General features: G+C 35.3%; 2 protein-coding genes across 7 annotated transcripts; one reads left to right on the plus strand and one right to left on the minus strand.

Moving 5' to 3' along the window:
- Positions 1-1,265: 1,265 nt before the first annotated feature.
- Positions 1,266-4,446, minus strand: LOC122293749 (protein FAR1-RELATED SEQUENCE 5-like). The gene is made up of 4 exons (XM_043102235.1): positions 4,435-4,446; positions 2,572-3,684; positions 1,599-2,213; positions 1,266-1,286 (listed from the first exon to the last, which is right to left on the minus strand). The coding sequence occupies exons 1-4, from the start codon at positions 4,444-4,446 to the stop codon at positions 1,266-1,268; spliced, it is 1,761 nt and encodes a 586-aa protein (XP_042958169.1).
- Positions 4,447-6,307: 1,861 nt separating this feature from the next.
- LOC122294761 (vacuolar protein sorting-associated protein 41 homolog) lies at positions 6,308-22,758 on the plus strand. 6 transcript variants are annotated; one of them, XM_043103694.1, is made up of 20 exons: positions 6,308-6,676; positions 7,291-7,560; positions 7,652-7,831; positions 8,035-8,295; positions 9,590-9,722; positions 9,813-9,903; positions 16,911-17,013; positions 17,964-18,067; positions 18,141-18,234; positions 18,328-18,483; positions 18,590-18,652; positions 18,843-18,908; positions 19,079-19,279; positions 20,781-20,858; positions 20,924-21,043; positions 21,136-21,216; positions 21,328-21,413; positions 21,794-21,875; positions 21,961-22,095; positions 22,251-22,389. In XM_043103694.1, exons 1-20 carry the CDS (start codon positions 6,398-6,400, stop codon positions 22,254-22,256), a joined length of 2,589 nt encoding a protein of 862 aa, XP_042959628.1. In that variant the 5' UTR covers positions 6,308-6,397; the 3' UTR covers positions 22,257-22,389. The 6 variants fall into 6 exon arrangements, with proteins under 6 accessions (XP_042959628.1, XP_042959626.1, XP_042959627.1 ...); XM_043103692.1 differs by having other exon boundaries at positions 21,961-22,758; XM_043103693.1 differs by having other exon boundaries at positions 8,155-8,295; positions 21,961-22,758.
- The last annotated feature ends 255 nt before the right edge of the window (positions 22,759-23,013 follow it).

The raw sequence follows: 23,013 nt of genomic DNA on the forward strand, positions 1-23,013 counted from the left end.
CCAAACCCCTAAACCCTAAACCCTAAACCCTAAACCCTAAAACCCTAAAACCCTAAACCCTAAACCCATAAACCCCTAAACCCTAAACCCTAAACCCTAAACCCATGTGATTCTTTTAGTTCTTTTATTTCTTTTAGTTCTTTTGACTAAATTTAGTTCATGTAGTTCTTTTAGTTCTTTTTACTAACTTAGAATTCCTCTTAATTGTTGTCTAATATATGCTGATCTGATTATGTCCTTTTTAGCAAATGAGTTCTGCTTCTCATTCTTGCATAAGTTTGGAGAGACCACTTTGCTATTGTGGCTGCCAAGCGAAGCTACGGATTTCTGGAAAAGCAAATACTTTTGGTAGAAGATTTTTCAATTGTCCAAACTATAAGATGAATAAGCAATGTGGTTTTTTTGAGTGGATTGATCTTCAAAGTCAGCAAAACAATTGCTGTAAGATGACATTGGAGTTAGCTGAACGGAGGCACGAGAGGGTACTTCATGAGCGTCTACGCATCGAAGAATCCAAATTTAAAGCATTGGAGAAGAAATACATGAGAGTGTTACGACTATTAATCTTGACATGGTTTTTTTTAATAATAGCTTGTAGTGTACTTTTTATGAATCCAATAAATTATAGTGTATCTCGGCCACTGCTACGACTCATGTAAGCCGTTGTAGTAAATGTACTAAATGTCTCTTATGTAACGAGAACATCCTATGAATTGAATGCTTTTGAAATTTCCGGACCTTATTCTGAGATCAATTGTAGAATGAATTGATAATGTATTTCGACTTTGGTATAGTTTTTTTGCTTTTTTCGTTGTCCAAAACATGCTATAAAGGGCTATCATTTGGAAGGCATAATTGAATAAATTATGAAAAAAGGTAAAATCCACTTTTCACCATTAAAGTATACAAAGTAGGGCAAAATTATAATTTGACTAGATAAAGTGCCACATTGGTACAAAAACCTTCTATCAAAATCCCATTACAATAATTTCAAACAAAAATCCGAAAACCAATAAAGTGCCACAAAAGTTAAACACCATTACAAAAGTGTCATGTATCTACATTCTATTACAAAAAATGCCACTTCTGAAGAAAGGACCATGTAAATCAAGCAAATCGGCTACATTCCCTGTCACACGCAAAATAATGATGGATTATTTTAACCGATAAAATAAGTAAGACATTTATTCACTTACAAGTGAGTTCTAAATCACTTACCAAGTCACATGGGAAGCCATCATTATTGTAAATGTATCGATGTGTTGTCAGTTGCTTGCCCCAAATCCCTACATAAACAACAACAAAACATAAACAAAACTAATTTCATATCATGATAATAAATTGATAAAATACAACTAAACAGGAATATACCTCACTGAAGGACAATTGTTTTTAACATGTCCCTCATTCTTGCAAATGCTACAACGTCTTTTCTTTGTTGTCTGTGTTTCTTTTGGATTTTTCGATCTTAACGATTTTGGCCGTCCTTTTGTTGGCACCCGTGGAGGATCCTGGACCGTTTGTGAAAAATTCGATACAACTTGACTTCTTTCGTTTTGGATAATATTGGTTGACTCCCCTCTTTGTGAACATGCTACATGATCTTCCATTGCAAGTAACTCTTTATGAACCTTCTCCAATGCAAGACATAGATGATTGTGTTTTTTAGCTGACTGTGAGCCAAGTTCAACAATGTCATAAAGTTGAATCATCAACTTGCTTTTTCTCATCATAGGATCATCTTGTCCTACCTGAACTTGCCCTTCCATTAATGGTATGTCAGGAATGGGTCGAGCCTTAGCATTAATAGTCCATCTTTCTTTTACCCAATGCTGTGGCAATTTATCTAACATCGATTTCTTGCCAAAAACACACAAGATATGCCGACAAAGAAGCCCCATAAACTCCCACATATGGCATGTACATGTTGTCTGTTCTTCACCATTCTCCAATGTCACATGATAAAGTGGTTTCTCTTTACCACTTATTACCACTCCATATGTCTTTCTTTCACCCTCTTTAGATAATTTTGTAGCTTTGTACCGTAAACTATTGAACAGTTCATCTTGGAAGATCATGAAAGACTTTCTTGTATAAACCATTGCCGCCTCCTCTTCAATTTTAAGAGGTGTCTTCAATATAGCCCGCGTAGATCTTGTCCGCACATCCTTCTCTTTTTCTTTAAAGTAACGTGCATCTATTGCCTTTTCATACTGATACACAAAGTCACTTACCATAGTGCTTGAACGAACGTAATCTTTGAAAAATTTGTTCATGCTTTCGCTCATTTGAGTTGTTGACATGCCAGCACAAAATGTCGAACGCAAGTAAGCGAACCCATTTATCCCGTCGGCTATAAAGATTCTGCAACCAATTATTTTCTTCTAGTTCATACTTCTCTAATATACAGCCCCATTCTTGCTCGAACTCATCAGTTGTAATTGTCTCATGGATGCAATGACGGAAATCTTTGCCAAAGTCCGGGAATTTGTTATAAACATGGGCCAAGTGTTCAGGAAACTTTTGTAAAATATGTTATAAACATAACCTATGAGTTGTATTCGGGAGTACCTCTGCAATTGCCTTTGCCATTGCCTTGTCATCATCGGTAATAATAGTTGCAGGAGCTTTACCAAGCATTGCCTCTTGCCATGTCCTCAATAACCATGTATATGATTCAGCTGTTTCATTAACCAATAACGCACAACCAAACATTATGGTCTGATGATGATGGTTAACTCCAGAAAATGGCACAAATGGCATCTTATACACATTGGTCAGGTATGTGGCATCAAAGGTAACAACATCTCCAAAATACTGATATGCAGCTCTTGATCGCGCATCAGCCCAAAAACAACTTCCCATACACCCATCCTTATCAACTTGCATGGAGTACACAAACCCAGGTTCTGTGAGTTGTCGCTCAAGAAAGTAAGAATATAACCTTTGTGCATCCCCCTCTTCAAATACTTTTCTCCTCTTGTTTCCCAAGTAGTTTTCAACATCCTTACCAATACAGCCAACATTGAAGTCACCACCTGATTCTTTACTCAACACTGACATAATCTTTCTTGTCGGTACACCGGACTCATTCAAAGTTATGATAAGTTTTTTTTGGACTTTAGTAACCTTTCTATTTCCTCGGAGCAAACTAGCACTCCTTGGTGTAAGTAGAATGTGGTTATGTCCAACCACAAACTTGTTCACCATCCACTTTTCACCATCTTTTTTTACTCTCATAATTGCTTTACATCCAATCTTGGTATCAGCAATCTCAGGAACTGTTCTTTCTTTTTCTTTTCGACTTACCCGCCGAAATCCTTCCCTTGTGCAAACATAGTCTATTGCACAAAGTTTTTTCTCATCTTTCGACAATCGAGTATGATTTGTCCGAATTGCAAAACCTTTCCGTCTTGCATAAGCTTTGTAAAATGATTGGGCGTCTTCGACATCGTCAAATATCATACCAATAAATGGCTCCAAAGCCCCACTACTCGAATCTTCCACATTCACTTGTTCTTGAAGATTGACTCCTTCTTCAACATTCAACCCATCTTCGACATTCACACAATCTTCAAGAGTCACATTACGCTCATCATCCACCCCATCTTCAGCATTGACATCAAATTGTGCATCTACACTATCATCATCGACTTCATCACTATCAACCCAATAACTTTGTTCCTTTCATAAAAAAAAAAAACCACATCATAAATTCAATAGTTATTAAAAAACAACCAAATTATAAATCTATCTAACATGGTTTAACACCACCATGTTTGAGAAAAAAATTAAAATCCTCAAAAAGAGTGGAATGTAATATATGATCTAATAACTAACAAAAAGTTGAATAAATTTTTCTGATAAATAATTATGAAGATATATGCAAATGATTGTTGCTTATATAGCATGTGGCTTTAGAATTGATATTCCCTAGTGGTTTTCCAGCTACTTATCACAACGTCCTTAATTTGTTGGTATTATAAATAGGAACCCGCAATAGATATATGGGCAAAATATATGGGATAAGATTAATCAGACTCCACCAATCAAAGTCGAAGCTATCACTGCATGGCTAACATTAGTATGCTTTAGTTTTTTTTTTTTATCTAACATTACAGACAGGATGCCTGTTTTTTTGGGTGATAAGGGATCAATCAATACATGGCTAAATTGTTCTTCATCTTCCAAGTTTGATGATGTGCTTAAGCCATGCGAAGATCCAGATTTAGTTCATAGCTTTATACCCCTAAGAAATAACAAGATTTCTTATATTAATATTCGTCACTTTTTACGTATCTATGAAAATTCATATTTCAAATGTTTATTCTTTTCTGCCTATCTCAAATATTTCAAATGTTTAGCCAAAAATCCAACTGGAATATGTGAATATAACATAACAGAGCCCTTTGTGACATTTAATCAAACACATACCGTGTCAGCCATGATAACTCCTTCTGGGCAACCGGTTGTGTCGGCCAATAATATCCTAAGCTGCGTCGGCGTTGGATTGATATACAGGCGGTGCGAACAACGGTAGCTGAGCTGGTTTCGGACTGAGAAGGGCAGTATGATTCGGAAGGGTGAATGGTTTCAGACTCAAATGGTCTCGTCCCCGATTTACTTCGGCGTCAGTTTCGGACTGCGATGATTGAGTCGGCGTCGGGCTGAGATAATTTCGTCGACGACGGGCTGCGATTTTGGCTGTCCGTCGGCGTCGGGCTGAGGCAAATGGCAGAAGGGAGAAAACCCGTGGCTCGCGATCGTGGGAAGGGCAGACGAAAAACTCAAGCTGAAGCCTTCTGATTCCCTGCTTCACGGTCTACGGGCTGTTTACAGCTTTCTCCTACGTGGCATCAGCTGATTGGCGGGCTGTTATTTGAGTATAAACAGCCCGACCGGTCTGAAGCGTTTCTGTTGTATTATTATAAATAATTGTTTCTAAAATATCACTTTGTTATTTTTTAGATTTAGTTTTGTTCTGCATTCTATAACTAGCTAATATTTAAATGCCAGTATAAGTTCACTGCATCTTGCTAATTAGCAAACTTGTCTATTATCTCTACCTATTATTTTACAGACGACTTGAGAATTGTTGATGATACGTGATGGGAACATAAGATAAATGCTAGGTGGCATGAATGGATTTATGAGATTTTGAAAAATATGTAGTAGTGTTGAGTTTACTTCCTTTAAATATATTTTTGAGGTATTTAATTTTGGAAGATTATTATATCTAAATTTTATATTTTGTGGACTTGAAGTTAGAAAAATTCATCCTTGAATGGGGTGTGACATTCATGGTGGTGGTGTGATTGGAATGCACATTCATGATTTTCTTAATGATAAATGACTAGAAATAAATAAGACAATGATTTACGTAGTCTGGTAGTAAATATTTTAAATTCAAATGCAATATTGTTTTTTCAAATAATATATTGTCTATATTATTTCAATAATATATTGTCTATATTTTTTTACATACTTGCATGACTTATTGAACTTTTACAAGTCCATATTTTAACTCGCAAATTTAAAACATTGCATTTACATTTTTTGTAGTAATATTTTATACAGTCATTTTTATATATTTTTAATACATTTCACTGATATGATTGGCTGTATTAATTTTTTTAATACACATTCAATTACATAAAAAAATATATAAAAGTAATTGCACATAAAATTTTTACATTTTTTATTAAGACCAAAACGTCCATATTATGCCATGTCATTTATTTCCATACATCTTAGCTATTAGAGTTGGAAAAAAAAAATACATATTATAAGTTTTTCTATAATAAGTCCCACAACGTGTTAAATCCAAATAAAAAATTTCTAAAACATTTTCTCAATTTAAGCACATTTTTAATATATTTAACATTTTTTAATACATTTAGAGAGGAGGTTTCGAATCCAAAACTTTTATTTTTGATCTCTATTTTTAAAAGTTTAAGAATTATACCAATCAGACCACGTGTCTTTCAACGATAGATTTAATCATTTTTAGCATATGGATATATGAACCTATTAAATTTATTTTTTGTTAAAATTATTAAAAAACATTTAAGACAAATATTTATCAGATAAGTACACTAATGACAACGGCAATTGCACCGGCCATATTAAACAAAATACAGTGACAAAGATATTAAGGTGCAACGGGGCAAACTATAAGGATGATAACGTAACGACGCGGGTCCCCAACTAAAAGGAAACAGTACAGGTGGCAGCCCACGATGGCGTCGTTTAGTCGGCACTCTCTCCCCCTTTGTCGTCTTGTAAATAAATAAACTGGAGACTTACCAACTTTAAGAGGAAGGAAGCCACCCCAACTGATTTTAATGAGAAAAACCAATCCCAACCCCATCTGTGTCTCTCCGTTATTCTCTCGAAGATGAGGCCGCTAAGCGCAGCTTTGCAAATGGCTCCGATACCCTCGGAGAATGGCGTCATCGGAGACGATGAGAGAGAAGAAGAAGACGAAGAAGAAGGAGGCGACGACGTCGAAGAAGAAGTAGAAGAAGAGCCGAGGCTCAAGTACCAGAGAATGGGGGGCAGCATACCGGTCCTGCTGATGAACGATGCGGCGTCGTGTATCGCAGTCGCGGAGCGCATGATCGCACTCGGGACCCATGGTGGCACCGTTCACATCCTTGATTTTCTTGGGAACCAGGTCAGTCATGAGATTTTACATCGTGTTTGCTTTTCGCTGAGTTTGTAGTTTCTTTTCGTCGTTAAAAACTGATATTAGCTCAAGTTTTTGAATTTTGGGAAGTTTCGAATCTTTCGTGGATTAAATTTGGAGCTCGTTAGATCTCGAGTTCTGTTCTCCTCCTGGATAACTGGTCATTGAGTCATTCCTCACCGTGTAGACCTAGTTAAATGCTAATGGCTTTTTATGAGAACTACGGTACTTATTCTGCGGGAGTTTCTTATTACCGTCTAACGAGACTTCCACATGGCCTTCGCTAGAAAGTTTCTTAAAGCGGAAATGGAACTGCCATTTCTTTTAGGCATATACTGAGGAGAGGTGGAATATTTTATAATGGAATATTTTCCCGTAAACTCCAAAGAATATGACATTTTCCTTAGTATTATCATCTCAGATATTTTCTACCAGCTAATCATATGGAGGGTCTCCAAGACTATCATCATAGATTTGAGGCCAGTGGGTTGGATGAACCACACTTGTTATTCTGGCTGCAGCTGATAGATGATTGCAATAGGTTACTTCAATTCAAAATCACATGCTTTAGGTTTGAAATATGCAGCTGTTCTTCTTTTCAGATTAAGGAATTCCATGTTCATACTGCTGCTGTCAATGACCTTAGCTTTGACATAGAAGGTGAATATGTAGGAAGCTGTTCTGATGATGGGTCTGTCGTAATAAACAGCCTTTTCACCGATGAGAAAATGAAGTTTGAGTATCATCGCCCAATGAAGGCTATTGCTCTGGACCCAGATTATGTGAGAAAAACGTCAAGAAGATTTGTGGCTGGTGGGTTAGCAGGTCATTTATATTATAATACCAAGAAATGGTTTGGCTATCGTGACCAGGTTTGTACTAGTCTATTGGCTAATGGAAAGTGCAAAATGAATTTTACATTTTGGTTTCTTGAAATTAAAAAAAAAAAAAATTGTTTTCCAGGTCTTGCATTCTGGTGAAGGTCCAATTCATGCTGTGAAGTGGAGAACAAGTCTCATTGCTTGGGCTAATGATGCGGGAGTGAAAGTTTATGACACTGCAGATGATCAGCGTATAACATTTATTGAAAGACCAAGAGGAAGCCCACATCCTGAGCTTTTGGTTCCTCACTTGGTTTGGCAGGTTAGTCAAAGATTAGGTGGCCTCTGTACTGGGATATGCTTAATGCAAGTCAGTGCAGTTGTTACTGGCTTGCAGTAATTGTCTAAGCAGCTACAACAATACATACTTACACGAATAAGTGGGAATTTATATGTCTGCAAAATACACACACGTGTATATTTTTTTCTATCATAAAATTTGTATTTTTTCAATGACAAGTTCAGGACGACACTCTCTTGGTCATTGGCTGGGGATCATCTGTTAAAATTGCATCAATAAGAACAAATCAGCATAGAGCAACGGATGGGGCGTATAAACATGTTCCGATGTCATACTTGAACCAGGTGGATATTGTGGCATCTTTCCAAACCAGCCATTTCATCTCAGGAGTAGCTCCTTTTGGTGACTCTTTGGTTGTTCTAGCATATATTCCTGGGGAAGAAAAGGGGGAGAAGGAATTTACTAGCACCATTCCATCACGGCAGGTACATTTTCCCTTGCCTTCTTTTGAAAAACATCAATGTCCCCTATTTGACATTTCAGCTCGAGACTTGAAATTCACGCCCAAATCTTTTATTTATATGGCATCAAGTTAACAGAAGAAAGCTTATGCTGAATCTAGGCCACTGTGATGTTGTTTTTTTTATAACTTCTGCTGTTTTCTTTACTAATTTAGTAATCTTAAATTCTCATTTTTACAGTAACAGTATATGATGTATTTTCTTTACTGGAATTGTTTAAATTACCTGTTCTTTGTTTGACATTTTGAGTTGTAATCTTTAGGCACATGTTTGTACCGCTTTTGTCATATTGTCTCCATGGGATAGAAGCTTTACTTTCTCATCTATTTGTTTGCTCTTCCTAATATAATGGTAATAAGAGCATAGTTTTGAATTCCGTTTCGTTCAAGCCATTCTAGCCGGAGTTTTCCATTCCGGTGTAGTACTTGGTACCCTATACCACCCCATTCCATTTCACTCCAAATTTCGGTTTGTTCTGGCCTATTCTAGTCATTTTGGTCAATTTCGGCTAATTTTGGTCAGAATTTGCATTCTGGACTACATTCCGTTTTGGACTGTTTTAATGAAAATTTTGTAATTTTCTTGAGTTTGGATGACATTTTTGTAAAATTTAAATACAGGTGACATTTATGTGATTTTAAAATCTAAGAGGCTTTTATATAAATTAAATTTTTTGGAACTTTATGTATGAACCCTCCTCATTCTTTCTTTTTCTAAATCTCATTTTTTTATAATAATTTCTTGGCTCTTTTATTTTGTTTCTTTGTTTATTTTGTGCGTCTCAACTCAAATTTGTGATTTTTTAATGTTATTTTTAACACCAATAGTCCTACCCTTTTTTTTTAAAAATTTTTCCAATGTATATTCATTTTATAAATCATTAATTCTTCCACACACACACACCCGATACACACTTACATATACATGTATTTATTCTATTAATTATCAGTTTATACATATACATATATAGCTAATCCCAAAATTGTAAACTGGAACATACCAATACCGAAATATTTTGTTCCAATGCTTAAATTAGAATGTTCACCAGAACAGAATTTAAAACAACGAGTAAGAGTAGATCCAATTTTATGTTATAAGTTGCCTTCGCTCAAAGATATGCATATTTTAAATACTATTTTTGCTATTATCTGAACTTTCTTCTTTATTTACCCTGATTTTGTGCTATCTATCCTGATTGTTTCCACCATGGAAAACTTACAAAAAAGTTTCTGACCCGGGGAACTATAATTACAAGCAGGGAAATGCACAAAGACCTGAAGTGCGTATAGTAACATGGAGTAATGATGAGATTTCTACAGATGCCCTACCTATACATGGCTTTGAGCATTACAAGGCAAAGGATTATTTGCTAGCCCATGCACCTTTCTCAGGTTAATGTCTTTGTTAGTGAAGTTCTTGTTTATTCAGATCAGGTCATGAATATTTAAGCTGGAGTTAATACTTTTTTTCTGTCGATGTAGGTAGCAGCTATGCTGGTGGTCACTGGACTGCAGGTGATGAACCACTGTACTATGTTGTATCCCCAAAGGATGTAGTTATTGCAAAACCGAGGTTAGTATGGTTGTTTCTTATTTCGTAATTTATTGCAACAGTATGAATTAGGCGTGATGTTAGTATTGATTTGGCGATCATTATAAAGTCATGAAAAAAGTTAATTGATAATTAGATTGATTATTATGTAATTTTTTTACACTTCTACATGCATTATCTTTGTTCATACTGGTATACAACACAATCTTGAATCACAACAAAAGCACATTGAAATTATTTATAAAGTTAATTGCAGTGTTTTAAATACCGTACAGTACCTGCTGATATATTCCATACCGGCCACGGGTCTGCTACAGGTATTACATATGTTTCGTACCGTCCCAAATACTGGCTGTACCGGCTGATATTTCGGCCTGTGCCGGCCGGTATTTTGGCCTATTTTTTTTTAAAAAAAATTGCAAGCTCATTTTTTGACCCCTAATTTATACCAGGCTATTTATAATTTATATATATGTATTTATATATAATTTATTCATATATCGACTATTCCGAAACGTTAAATGAAATGGTACCGGTACTGAAATATTTCGTTATTGTGCCTTGACCAGTACGGCCTTTGGTACGGTATTTAAAACTTTGGTTAATTGTCCAATCAATGTCATAGAATTCACAATTTAGGGGTATGATATTAATTAGTGAAAAATAATTATTTTGGTAAACTTTTTATGGGATTTGACGGGTTTTGCTAAATTTTAATGAAGCCAAAGTTATTGTTTAGACTTAGTTATCTAAGGATTTTTGGTCATGTTGATTAAAAAGTTTTTTTCCTTGGTGTATTTTATGTTTTGTATGTTAATTTTTTGGACTAAGCCCCTAGGGGTTGGCTCGATAAGTAATAAGCGCCTTAGGCCTTGTTTTGTTACACAAGTGAGATGAGATAAAAGTTGAAAGTTAAATAAAATATGGTTAGAATATAATTTTTATTGTAAGATTTGAAAAAATTGAATTGTTTATTATATCTTGTGTGAGAATTTGGGAAATGTGTAATGATTATATGAGATTATTAATAATCTCATCTCATCTACCAAACCAAACCAGGCCTTAGTCTTGGGGTATGCTCTAGGCCTGTTCATCCGGGTTCCGATCCGGAAATCCGGGTAGACCCAAACTGGAACCCGGACCGGATTAGCCCGGGTCATAAACGGGCCGAAACCCGGATGAATCCGGGTTTTTCAAAACCCGGATGAATCCGGGTTTTTCAAAACCCGGATTCTGGGTTCCGGATTGAACCCGGTTTTTTTTTTTTAAACCCATATAAAAGCCTAAATGTATATACAATATTTTCACATGTAGCTCTGATTTTTTTATAAAAATAAAAAAAATAAATTTGATTGTGCACTTTAGAGGTTGAAAAACAAAAGAATAAACATGTAGCTATGCATGTTTCATTTGTTTGATGCAAAACATAGTCGAAGATGACCAAATACACACAGAAAAAAACATACTCATAAAAACATAGTCAAAGCATAATATTTGTGTTCTAAAAATACTAGATGCATCTGAAAAAAAATAAAAAAATCCAACATTCATCTATGCATGCATCATAATGCAATCCACTACATATTCCATTATTTGCTATATATACATTACAAAATACAAAATTACAATATATAAATTACAAAATTACAATATATAAATTACAAAATTACAATATATAAATTACAAAATCAGATGCATTTCCATCAATTATTTAATCTCCACACCAAATAGCAACTTCAAGTGATTGGACCGAAAGAGATCATGCAAAAAACAAAAACTTGAGTAAATCCATGGGTAGACTAAGATTAGGGCTGAGCACCGACACAACCGGAGTCGGTATCTGGGTCGTCCGACTCCGGCTCCGAAGGGTATATGCTCCGCTCCGGCTCCGGCTCCGGCTCCGACTTGTCGGAGCGGAGTCGGGACGGAGTCGGTGAGAAATCCTCAAAAAACAAACCCAAACGACGGATTCGGCGCAGGGGGAGGGGAGGGAATCAAAACCAAAAAACGAAAAAACAAATCAAAACCAAAACCAAATCCATAACAGAAAAGAGAAATCAAAGAGTGAGAGAGAGTGATTCGGCCGGGGGGGGGGGGAAGGGGGGGCGCCGGGAAACCTAATAATAAGGTTTTGAGATGAGAGGTGAGAGAGATCGGGATGAGAGGTGAGAGGTGAGAGAGGCAGAGAATCGGGGAGGGGAGGGAATCGGGGGGGAGAGAGAATCTGAGATGAGAGGTGAGAGAGGCAGAGAGGGATTCGCATTCGGCGCAGGGGGACTTGAAGCCTTCGGGAGGGAATCGGGGGGGAAGAAGAGAAAAGGGGTGGGGGGGAAGACCTAATAGCAAACACTGAAACGGCGCCGTTTCAGTGACAGAAATTTGAAAAAGATAAAGGGTTGCGTGAAATGGCGCCGTTTCACGCAACCCAGTTTCCAATAACGGCGCCGTTTAAGACTTTCTACTTCTAAACAATAAAAATAAATTAATAAATAATAAGTGAGTAAAAATATATTTTAAGTTAGTAAAAATAAAATTAACAATTTAATGTGTATTATTTAATTAACTCACTAAAAAAATCACTAGTTAATTATTACTTTATTAATTATTACTAACTTAGAGAGTTATATATTAGAAATTTGATAAATTTTTTTTATTGTTGTTATATCCAAGGGAATATATTTAATAATTATGTAATTATATTGTGATATTAATTTAATATATATTAACTAATAGTATACTATTATATATTATATAAGTATAGTTAATTAGTAAGTTAATATATAACTATATATATTATAGTATATAAGTATAACTATATATATTATATAAGTATAGTTAATTAGTAAGTTAATATATAACTATATATATTATAGTATATAAGTATAACTATATATATTATATAAATATAGTTAATTAGTAAGTTAATATATAACTATATATATTATCTTATATAAGTACTCCTCCAATATATTATATAAGTATAGTTAATTAGTAAGTTAATATATAACTATATATATTATAGTATATAAGTATAACTATATATATTATATAAATATAGTTAATTAGTAAGTTAATATATAACTATATATATTATATTATATAAGTACTCCTCCAATATATTATATAAATATAGTTAATTAGTAAGTTAACTATATTTAACTATATATTATATAAGTATAGTTAAGGTATAGTAACTTATATAGTAACTTATAGTAAATTAGTAATGTAAATTAACTATATAAGGTATGGTAACTTATATAATAACTATATTAATTTATAGTAACTTATAGTAAATTAGATATAGTTAGTAACTTATAGTGTAACTAATAACTATATTAACTTATAGTAAATTAGTAATGTAAATTAACTTATAGTAACTATATTAACTTATATTATTCATTATAATGTTTATAGATTATTATTTATTAGATGTTAATATATTGATAACAAATATTTTTATAAAATATGCACAATATCGGAGTCGGAGTCGGAGTCGGATTGGAAGTCGGAGTCGGAGTCGGATTGTAAGTCGGAGTCGGAGTCGGTGTGTCGGAGTCGGGACACCTCTACCTCCGACTCCGACTTCCAGGGGGAAAAAAACTCCGACTCCGACTTGTCGGAGTCGGAGCGGAGTCGGAGAGGAGCCGGAGCGGAGTCGGAGTCGGATTTTCGGATTTCTGCTCAGCCCTAACTAAGATATAGTTGGCTGAATATGGTCCAAAGAATTATATTTAACATAACATTTGAATCAAGTTTCATAATTGCTGAAGAATTATCAAGCCAGTCATAGCCGAAAAAATATATATCCACACTTTTCAAGCCAAGAAAAACAACCTATTTTTTATGCTGTTTATTGATCCATTATGCTTTCTATCTTATAATATTCATCCATTGTATTTTCTCATTATAAAAACACCTGTTGTATTTTTCATTTGGCCATATAAATTCTGTGCAGATTACATCAAAGCATATCTATTATTCTCCTCATTACATCCTAGGGTATAAGCACATGAACATGTATAAAAGATCCAATCTCCTAATAGAGAAAATTTAAATGGATTTAAATTCATCACTGTAATCAACATCAAGGACTCTGGATTTTTCTTCACGTTTCCTAAGATCTATCAAACTCATGACAGCATATACTTTATACCACCAAACATATAACAGCATCACGTTGCCTCACTTCAACAATCAAGCTTGGTGATCACATTACCAAGATTATATTCTTAATTTCTCCTCCACTTGTTTAAACAGTAACAAACGTCCCAAAAAAGCTTGTTCGAGAAACACATCAGCTTATGATTAAAAAAATGCATGATCATGGGGTTTGCTAAAGCAAGTTAATATACAATCAGAATCACTACCTTTTTCCTTTGCTTGACATTATTAGAATAATCAATGTAAATATTTAAAGGATAGGAATGGTTTGACAATATATTTTAACAACCAATTACTCTTTTTGGGTGGGTAAAGAGTCACTAATCCTACCTCCTCGATCTCTATGCATATGGCCTCTAGCTCTTGATCACCTCTATGTTAGATTAGGTTTGGTAACCCTACCAAGTTTTAGGTATTTATTTCTCCTTTAAATCCCAGCTGTGACAAAGACAAGTACCCTATGCCATGGTCTGTGGCCATGAACCTGCATGAAGTAGCTTGCTGCTGATCATAAATCACCCTAAAATACTTCTAAAAGTTTTCCTCCTCTCTTAATAAGGATGTTAACTACAAGGTTTAAAGAGTGGGGGAATTAAGTTTAAGAAAAGCAGCTTAATTTTTGAGATTTGAAGTTCTGGACCATCTCTGCAATATGTACTTCAAAGTTATTAACTACTACTACTCAATTGCTTAATTCAATTGATTGGGGGATGAAGTATTGGGATGGGAAAGACATGCAGTCAAGTTTGGATCTATTCCCTTGAAAAAGTCAGTTTTAGATTTTTTTTTATTTTTTATATATATATTAAAAAAACAATATAATGACTGTTGATCAGTTGTTGAACACAACCTCCTAGATGGACAAAAATGGGTATGAGCAGAAAGGATAAGTCACTCGAGAGGAGAGAATCTTTATGGATGAAATAATTGGTCCCCATGTATAATAATGTGCGTGATGATAATGTGACAAATAAACAAAGATGACCATAAAAAACCCATAAAAAAAAGGGATACATTCAGATCTGAATTTGAACAGATAAACAAAAACAGATCTAAACTTGAACAGAAACAAAAAAGTATTTCTTTCCCCTGTTTTCCTAGCAACCAAACAGATAAATAAACACAGATCTGAACTTGAACAGAGATGCTAGCACATACTTGACCATAAAAAACCCATTAAAAAAAAAAAGATACATTCAGATCTAACGTAAATTGCAGATCTAAAAAACTTGAAAAAAAAGATACATTCAGATCTAACAAAAAATAGTAGATGTACATTCTTTGTCAGAGAGAGAGAGAGAGAGATGATAATCACAATTTTTTTTTTTTTTTATATATATAAACCGGGTACCGGGTGTAATACCCATAATCAGCCCGGATTGGGCCGGTTTTAATAATGCGGGTTTCGGCCCAGTTCAAATCCGGGCCGAAACCCATAACCGGACACCAGGTTATCCGGGTTCCGGGTTGGGCTGGATTTTATCCGGCCCGTATGAACAGTCCTAGGATGCTCCACATAGGTCTAATGTTTGAAACTTGGGTTCAATCAATCAATTTAGGGTCCATCAGTGAAGCTGCCTACGCCCCGCGGGGGGGCCGGGGGGGGGGTGCTCCAACGAAGTGGGGGGTATGGTGTGGGTTTATGGAAGTTTATAAGGAGGGGGTGGTCATGCTTTAAAAAACGGATTCACTTTGTAGCTGGAGAGGGCAATTGAATCAGTTTTTGGCGGGACGTGTGGTGTGGAGATCACGCATTGGAAAGGGCTTTTCGTAGTATAGCTAATAGGGAGGCTTTAGTGGCGGATATGCGGCTATTTTCACATGGTTCTTATTAGTCGAATATTCTCTTTAATAGGGATTTTCACGATTGAGAATTATCTATTGTATCAGATTTTCTTAGCCTAAATACTCCCTGGGGACTCCTATGGCACAGCGTGAGAGATTGAAGTGGAGGTCTAATAATCACAAGAAATGTACAGTTAAGGTGTACTATAGATTTTGTCAACAAGATCATACTCCGTTCCCTTGGAAGAATATTTGAAGGCCTCGTGTGCCTTCTAAAGTGGCTTTCTTTTGAATGGAATGCCGCTCTTGGGAAGATCTTGACCATGGACAATCTGAGGAAGAAGGGATGTGTAGTGATGGATTGGTGTTATATGTGTAAAAAGAATGGAGAATCTGTGGATTACCTCTTACTGCATTGTGAGGTAACAAGGGTGTTGTGGGATGAGATCTTGCAAAGGGTTGATGTTGCTTGGGTTATGCCTTTGAGGGTGGTGGGTTTGTTGGGTTGTTGGAGGAAGATGCAAGGCTGCCATCAAGTGGCAGCGGTGTGGAAGATGATCCCGTTGTGTATCATGTGGTGTATTTGGTCGAAAAGGAATGTGCGTTGCTTTGAAGATAAGGAACGCACAATGGCGGAGCTGAAGAATTTTTCTCTTCACACTTTACTGCTTTGGTTTTCCGCTATTGTACTAAATGGGGATAATGTTCATAATTTCTTGTCTTTAATTTATCGCTCTTAGAATGTATTTAGGTGTTCTTCTATATACTTCATGTGTACACGGGCTATGTCTATTTCATTCATATCAATAATATTTATCTCTTACTTATAAAAAAAAAAAAAAAGGGACCATCGGTGAAGAGTTGATGATTTACCTGATTCTTGTGATGTAGAGTTTTAACATGGGTGGACATCTTGCGTTTGCGTTGTTGCCAGATTTCCTTGTCATAATCCCCTTAGGTCCCATCATCCGATACAACAATGTATTTCCTTGTCATAAAATAAATTTTTTTTGGGACTAGCAGTCTGTATTAAGTGTTCCAATTATATATATTGAAAACTTTAATGCATTTATTATGGTTAGGGATGCCGAAGATCATATTGCATGGCTTCTTCAACATGGGTGGCATGAAAAAGCTTTGGCAGCTGTTGAAGCTGGTCAGGGACGGAGTGAACTTCTTGATGAAGTATTTTCAATTTGTTCTGGTTCTAATTTTATTCAGTTTCATATCATTTACATGAAACATGCATGACTTTGCGGATGTAGTATTTGTTTTTGTTGTACTTGTTCAATACTGGGGATGATAGTGAAGATTGTATTTTTTATTTTTTTATTTGTCTTTTAATCTGGGGTGTGTGTAGACAGCACCTACAAGTTTTTACTTTGTAAATACATAGCATGATACACCACATTCGATACTATTTTCCTTACTTTTCCTCACTGAATTAAGATTGTTGGATTACACCCATATTGAATCATAGGGTACTATCTTTTTTTTTTTTTGTAAGTAATCATAGGATGCTACTTTTGGTTAAAACGTATATGTCACAAATTACATTCATTCTAGTTTATCAATGCTGCAATTTACGATCCATTTGGATTCTTAAAATATTTGTGAATAGTAGTAAAATGATTTGAGTTAAAGATGTTTTATTGGATTTTGCAAAATGAGAGAGAAAAAGTTGAGTAAAAATATTATAAAGTTAAAAAATTGTTTGAATATAATTTTTTGATATTATTTTTGTTTTAAAATTTGAAAGACTTGTATTGTTGTTTGTGTTTTGTTTGGGAATTTGGAAAAGTTGTAATGAGTTGTAATGATTAGGTAAGATTAAATTAAAAAGTTGAATATTTGAAATTGAAAATGTTTTGTGTTTGAGTGATATTTGGAAAGTAAATATATGAGAATACTTGTGTATCCAAACGGGGCCTTAATTATCAGAGATAAATTTACATTAGGAAAGCACCTTGGAAAATGGAAATACAGTGATATGCTATGCTCACATGTGACTGGTTTACTTATTTTTTTTAGCATAATGATATAGTAGCAATTTTTTAGTTGATTACCTTACTGCGTTTTGCTTTTCATATATCCTCCATGGCATAGTTTGATCACTGTTGGCACTATATGTGCAGGTCGGATCAAGATACCTTGATCATTTGATTGTGGAAAGGAAGTATGCTGAAGCTGCATCTTTGTGTCCCAAATTGTTGCAAGGATCTGCTTCAGCATGGGAAAGGTACTGTCTGCCTTATAATTATTGCTCCTTGTCCTAATTCTTCTAAATAACTGGCAGTGGCTGCTTTCCACAGATGGGTTTTCCACTTTGCTCATCTCCGTCAGCTTCCTGTGTTGGTTCCATATATACCAACAGAAAACCCAAAACTGCGTGATACTGCTTATGAGGTTTGTTAGGAAAAAATATTGTGCCTAAATATCTTAAAATATCTTTTGTTCCAACTTGGGATTCAAGGCCTCTTGTTGCTTTTCGTGCTACAGGTTGCTCTTGTGGCTTTGGCTACAAATTCTTCTTTCCATGAGGGTCTTTTGTCAACTGTCAAATCTTGGCCACATGTGATTTATTCAGCATTGCCTGTTATTGCTGCCATAGAAACTCAGCTTACTACTTCATCCATGACTGATGCACTCAAAGAGGTATGTCAGCACATACATACATTCTCGCTTGTTAAAATTTAGTGGTGCCGTATGCATATTTTTTTTTATCTCACCATATTATTTATGCTTTCCTTTTCTCTGGCAGGCACTAGCACAATTGTATGTAATAGATGGGCAATACGAGAAAGCTCTTTTAATCTATGCTGATGTAAGTGTTACTGCTGCACACGGAAGATTAATGCAAATACACAGAACACCAAAGTTTAGCATTAAGATGGAAGTTTTATGTTAAATGCTTTGGAAAATCATGGTGTCCCATCTCTGTTTGCGTTTTAACAAATTTGTCCACGTTGTTCTATTTATTGATTTATTCTTTCTATTTTGGGTGTAATTTTCAGCGTATGAAGCCAGAAGTGTTTGACTACATCGAAAAATACAACTTGCATCACTCAATTCGTGAAAAGGTATGCCACTGTTGAACTCAACCAAGCCTTGTACATGATTTCTGGTGTTGGCAAAATATATTCTGCAAAATCTTCCCTTTTTCCTATTTGTCACACTTGTTTCTGTTCCATTCTCATACTCGCATCATTGTAAGATTTCTGACTACCTTTATTTACATATGCCAATGTAGGTCTTGCAACTTATGATGATAGATTGCAAGCATGGAGTTCTGTTATTGATCCAAAATAAGGACTTGATTACTCCATCTGATGTTGTTTCTCAACTTCTGAATGCCAGCAATAAGTGTGATCCCAGATATTTCCTGCACCTGTATCTCCATTCTTTATTTGAAGTAAATCCAAATGCTGGAAAGGATTTTCATGATATGCAGGTATTGAGAAATGCCGAAACATCTTTCGCATTGATCTGTGTTTCCCACTGAAGATACTAATATTTTAAATTAGTAATAGATAATGCTTTCATGTTTATATACAAGTGCATTCTTACTGATAAAAAAAAAAATATGTGACTGCATTCTTATCAAGTAGGTTAATAGCTTTAATTTAGTTACAGATACGATGTGTTCATGTTTGAATGTAACTTTTTTTTTTTTTTTAAGTAAAATAAACATTTATCAAATCAAGTAAGCATAGTCCAAGTGCATAAGAAGTATACAACTGAGAACACCTAGTCAGTAGTTAGGAGCAGAGATGGATACAAGAAAATCATGAAAATGAGCCCTTTAAAAACAATAGCAGAGGCTCAAAGGAAAAGTGTGGAAAAGAAACATTGAAGTTTTTCCAAAGAGCGTTCCCAGTAACTCTAGCCATTCCTTTCAAGCCAAATGTACCACACGGGACATAGAGGAATCATTTTCTAGACGGCAGCGATTGGGGGCTGCCCTGCAGACCACTTCAACAAGTAAGAAGACACACCACCCTCCTAGGCATCATCCATGCAATTCCAATCTTGTTAAAAATCTCACCCCATAAAGCCCATGCCACCCCAATGAAATAATAAATGACCCATAGATTCACCACATTTTTTTTTTATACATTAGCATCCCATAATAATGAGCCTGTGTGTAACATCCCCTTCCCATAGGTTAGGAGTGTTACGTACTTTCATAACTGTGCTCGGTAAAGAGACCGAACATAATAAAAATACTTTATTGAAAATAAATTCCCAGAAAAATACAAAAATGTAGTCTCATTGCAAGAAAATTTAAAACTGATATTTGGTCTCAGCTTCGATGATTTCCTTGTAACAGTTTCTAGTTCTTAAATTGGTGTATTCACATGTATACTTCCGATGTACCTGGGTTATGGCTATCTTTATATCAATAAAATTTCTTCTTATAAAAAAATAAATAAATTAAAACTGATATTTTAATGAAAAAAGACACTCATTAACTGTCTTAAAATCCCTTGACACGTGATCAATGCCTGGCTGTCAGCTCGTCAGCATCTTCTTTGCCTGGACATTTGAAAAACATAGAAACAAACAAACAAAATGAGTGAAATACTCAATACTTATACTAACATAAACATGTAACATGATCTATGCATAACTCATTAAACTTCTCTTTCCTTTTCTTTAATGGCCAGCACACTTTAACCCATGTGTGCAGGGTTGTGCACTGGTTCCATTGCTTGTGGCCATAAGGGGAACCACTTATCATAACATTCCATGGTGGACCATGTTTAGGTCTGTGGCTTGCACATCCACCCATAATTGCATTAGTACCATGCATCTCTTATGGCCATTCTTAAAGCTTCTTTCATAACTTAACTTTTATCTTTCTTACCATGTTGCATGGTTGTTGCACCATTTTATGCCATTAAACACTTGGGTTGTCTGAAGATTTCGTCCTATATATTTTACTGTGATAGGTGGAGCTCTATGCAGACTTTGATCCAAAGATGCTACTTCCTTTTCTTCGTAGTAGTCAACATTATACACTTGAAAAGGTATGAAGATGGTCAGTTTGAAATCTTATGTATATAGTTAATAAACTCTTAAATTCAAATTTCAGGCATATGAAATTTGCATCGGAAGAGATCTTCTAAGGGAGCAGGTCTTCATCCTTGGAAGAATGGGAAATTCTAAACAAGCCCTTGCTGTCATTATAAATAACTTAGGGGATATAGAGGAGGTACTTTTCATATTGTATGGCATTGTTATTTGCATTTTGGTTGATTCTGAATTTTGGTGGTGTGAGGAGACAAGCATTATCATTGTGCACAGGCTGTAGAGTTTGTGACTATGCAGAATGATGATGACCTTTGGGAAGAATTAATAAAGCAATGTCTTCACAAACCTGAAATGGTATGTATCGAACATATTCATGTGGCTTAAAAGTAGTTACGGACATTTACTTGAATATTTCTTTGTTTGTGTCTTGGAAGTTCTTCTAAAATTGCTCTTGCTTATCACCAGGTGGGTATGTTGTTGGAGCATACAGTTGGAAGTCTTGATCCTCTCTATATTGTAAATATGGTTCCCAATGGCTTGGAGATACCTCGGTTAGTGTGATTAGAATGATGCTGAATTTCTTCCTGTAGTTCTTCCTATCTCAAAAGAAATCTTGCTCTTGCATAATAATTATTGGAACTTTAGTTTTTCTTGGCAAACTGAATGATAAGTATATATCTTGGTGGTAGTAGAAGCTCAATATTTTGAAGATGCCATCAGTGATGTTAGTATAACCTTTCTTCACTTGTTCTTCTTGATGGTGAAGAAGGTTAAGTAAGGTGTACCCTTTATATAGACCCAAATAGACTGGAATTTGATGTTTTGCATCCTGTAACTTTTGGTGAACATTAGTGAGACAGATGTTCTGCAGCATTAAGTCCTTAATCAAGGGATCTGTATGTGATTTCTCTCATTTTCTTGCTTCATTCAGGCTTAGGGATCGGCTGGTCAAGATCATTACTGATTATAGGACTGAAACATCTCTTAGACATGGTTGCAATGATATCCTCAAGGTACTCCTGTGCTTCACATACCACTATTGCATTTTATTTTAGAAGGACAACATAAGCCCGGCATTTTACTGTGGTTGTGAAACAGGCTGATAGTGTCAACCTTTTGGTTAAGTATTACAAAGAGGCAATACATGGGATTTACTTGAGCAGTGAAGAAGATGAAGCACGGGCAAAGAGGAACGACAGTATGGCTTCTCAGGCATATGTGAGATCATCAAATGTGAGAACCTTGGAGGTTAAGTCTAAGACTAAGGGTGGTGCAAGGTGTTGCATGTGTTTTGATCCCTTCTCTATACAAAATGTGTCAGTCATCGTTTTCTTTTGCTGTCATGCTTATCACATGACTTGTCTTATGGATTCTTCCTACAATGTTAGTGGTAGGAAAGGGTCCGGAGCCACCTACCCAGAGCCTGTTGTAGAATATGAATATGAAACTGGTGATGTGGATGATGGTGACGATGATGATGGTTCCCAGTCAGATGCACATCGTATGCGTTGTATCTTATGTACTACAGCTGCTGGTTGAGTTTATTGGGGCATTTATGAGCTTGCTTATGTAGGTCGTCTGGATGTCTGTAATATTTCAAGTAATTTTGTGTGCATATATGTGTTCTGTCGGTTTATCCTCACGTTAATCATTTGTTGATTCTTGTATCATAGTCATATATTCATAAGGGAAAGGGTACATTTTTTACAGAGTTGTCTTAATATATGCAATGGCTTGCATTAGTAGAACTACAGAAGGCGTTGGTTGCTGAGAGATTTGGAACTACTGGGTTGTTTGGTGAGTTTGAGAATTTTTAGAATTATGGAACAAAAAACTTGATGTATTTTTTTGTTGTGTTTTGTGAAACTTAGTAGGAAAAATGAGCTAGTTTTGAAACTTGATGTATTTTTTCTACTTGATCATCTGAAAATATCTACGCTCTGAGCACAAGTTGTATGAAGCTGAATAGTTTATAGTACTTAAAGATGGGTGATTTGTTGCACAATGAGATTGGGCAAAGATTTTGGATGGCAAGGTGTCTGAAGACACAATTACAAACGTGTGTGTGCATTCCATCTTTTTTGAAATGCTTGAGGCTTTAGCTTTCAGCCATACTGCAAGAGAGTTTTTGGTGTTTTGTCTGTACAAATC

This window comes from Carya illinoinensis, chromosome 14 (genome assembly GCF_018687715.1).
Source record: "Carya illinoinensis cultivar Pawnee chromosome 14, C.illinoinensisPawnee_v1, whole genome shotgun sequence".
Classification (NCBI taxonomy): Eukaryota; Viridiplantae; Streptophyta; class Magnoliopsida; order Fagales; family Juglandaceae; genus Carya; species Carya illinoinensis.

Coding starts and splice junctions, on each gene's coding strand:
- LOC122294761 (XM_043103692.1), top strand. CDS start 6,398: ATGAGGCCGCTAAGCGCAGCTTTGCAAATGGCTCCGATACCCTCGGAG. Junction 18,484..18,589: donor TGACTGATGCACTCAAAGAG/GTATGTCAGCAC, acceptor TTTCTCTGGCAG/GCACTAGCACAATTGTATGT. Junction 19,280..20,780: donor AGGATTTTCATGATATGCAG/GTATTGAGAAAT, acceptor TTACTGTGATAG/GTGGAGCTCTATGCAGACTT.
- LOC122293749 (XM_043102235.1), bottom strand. Junction 2,214..2,571: donor TGGCAAAGGCAATTGCAGAG/GTACTCCCGAAT, acceptor TTTGTGTATCAG/TATGAAAAGGCAATAGATGC. Junction 1,287..1,598: donor TACTTGCAATGGAAGATCAT/GTAGCATGTTCA, acceptor TTGTTTATGTAG/GGATTTGGGGCAAGCAACTG.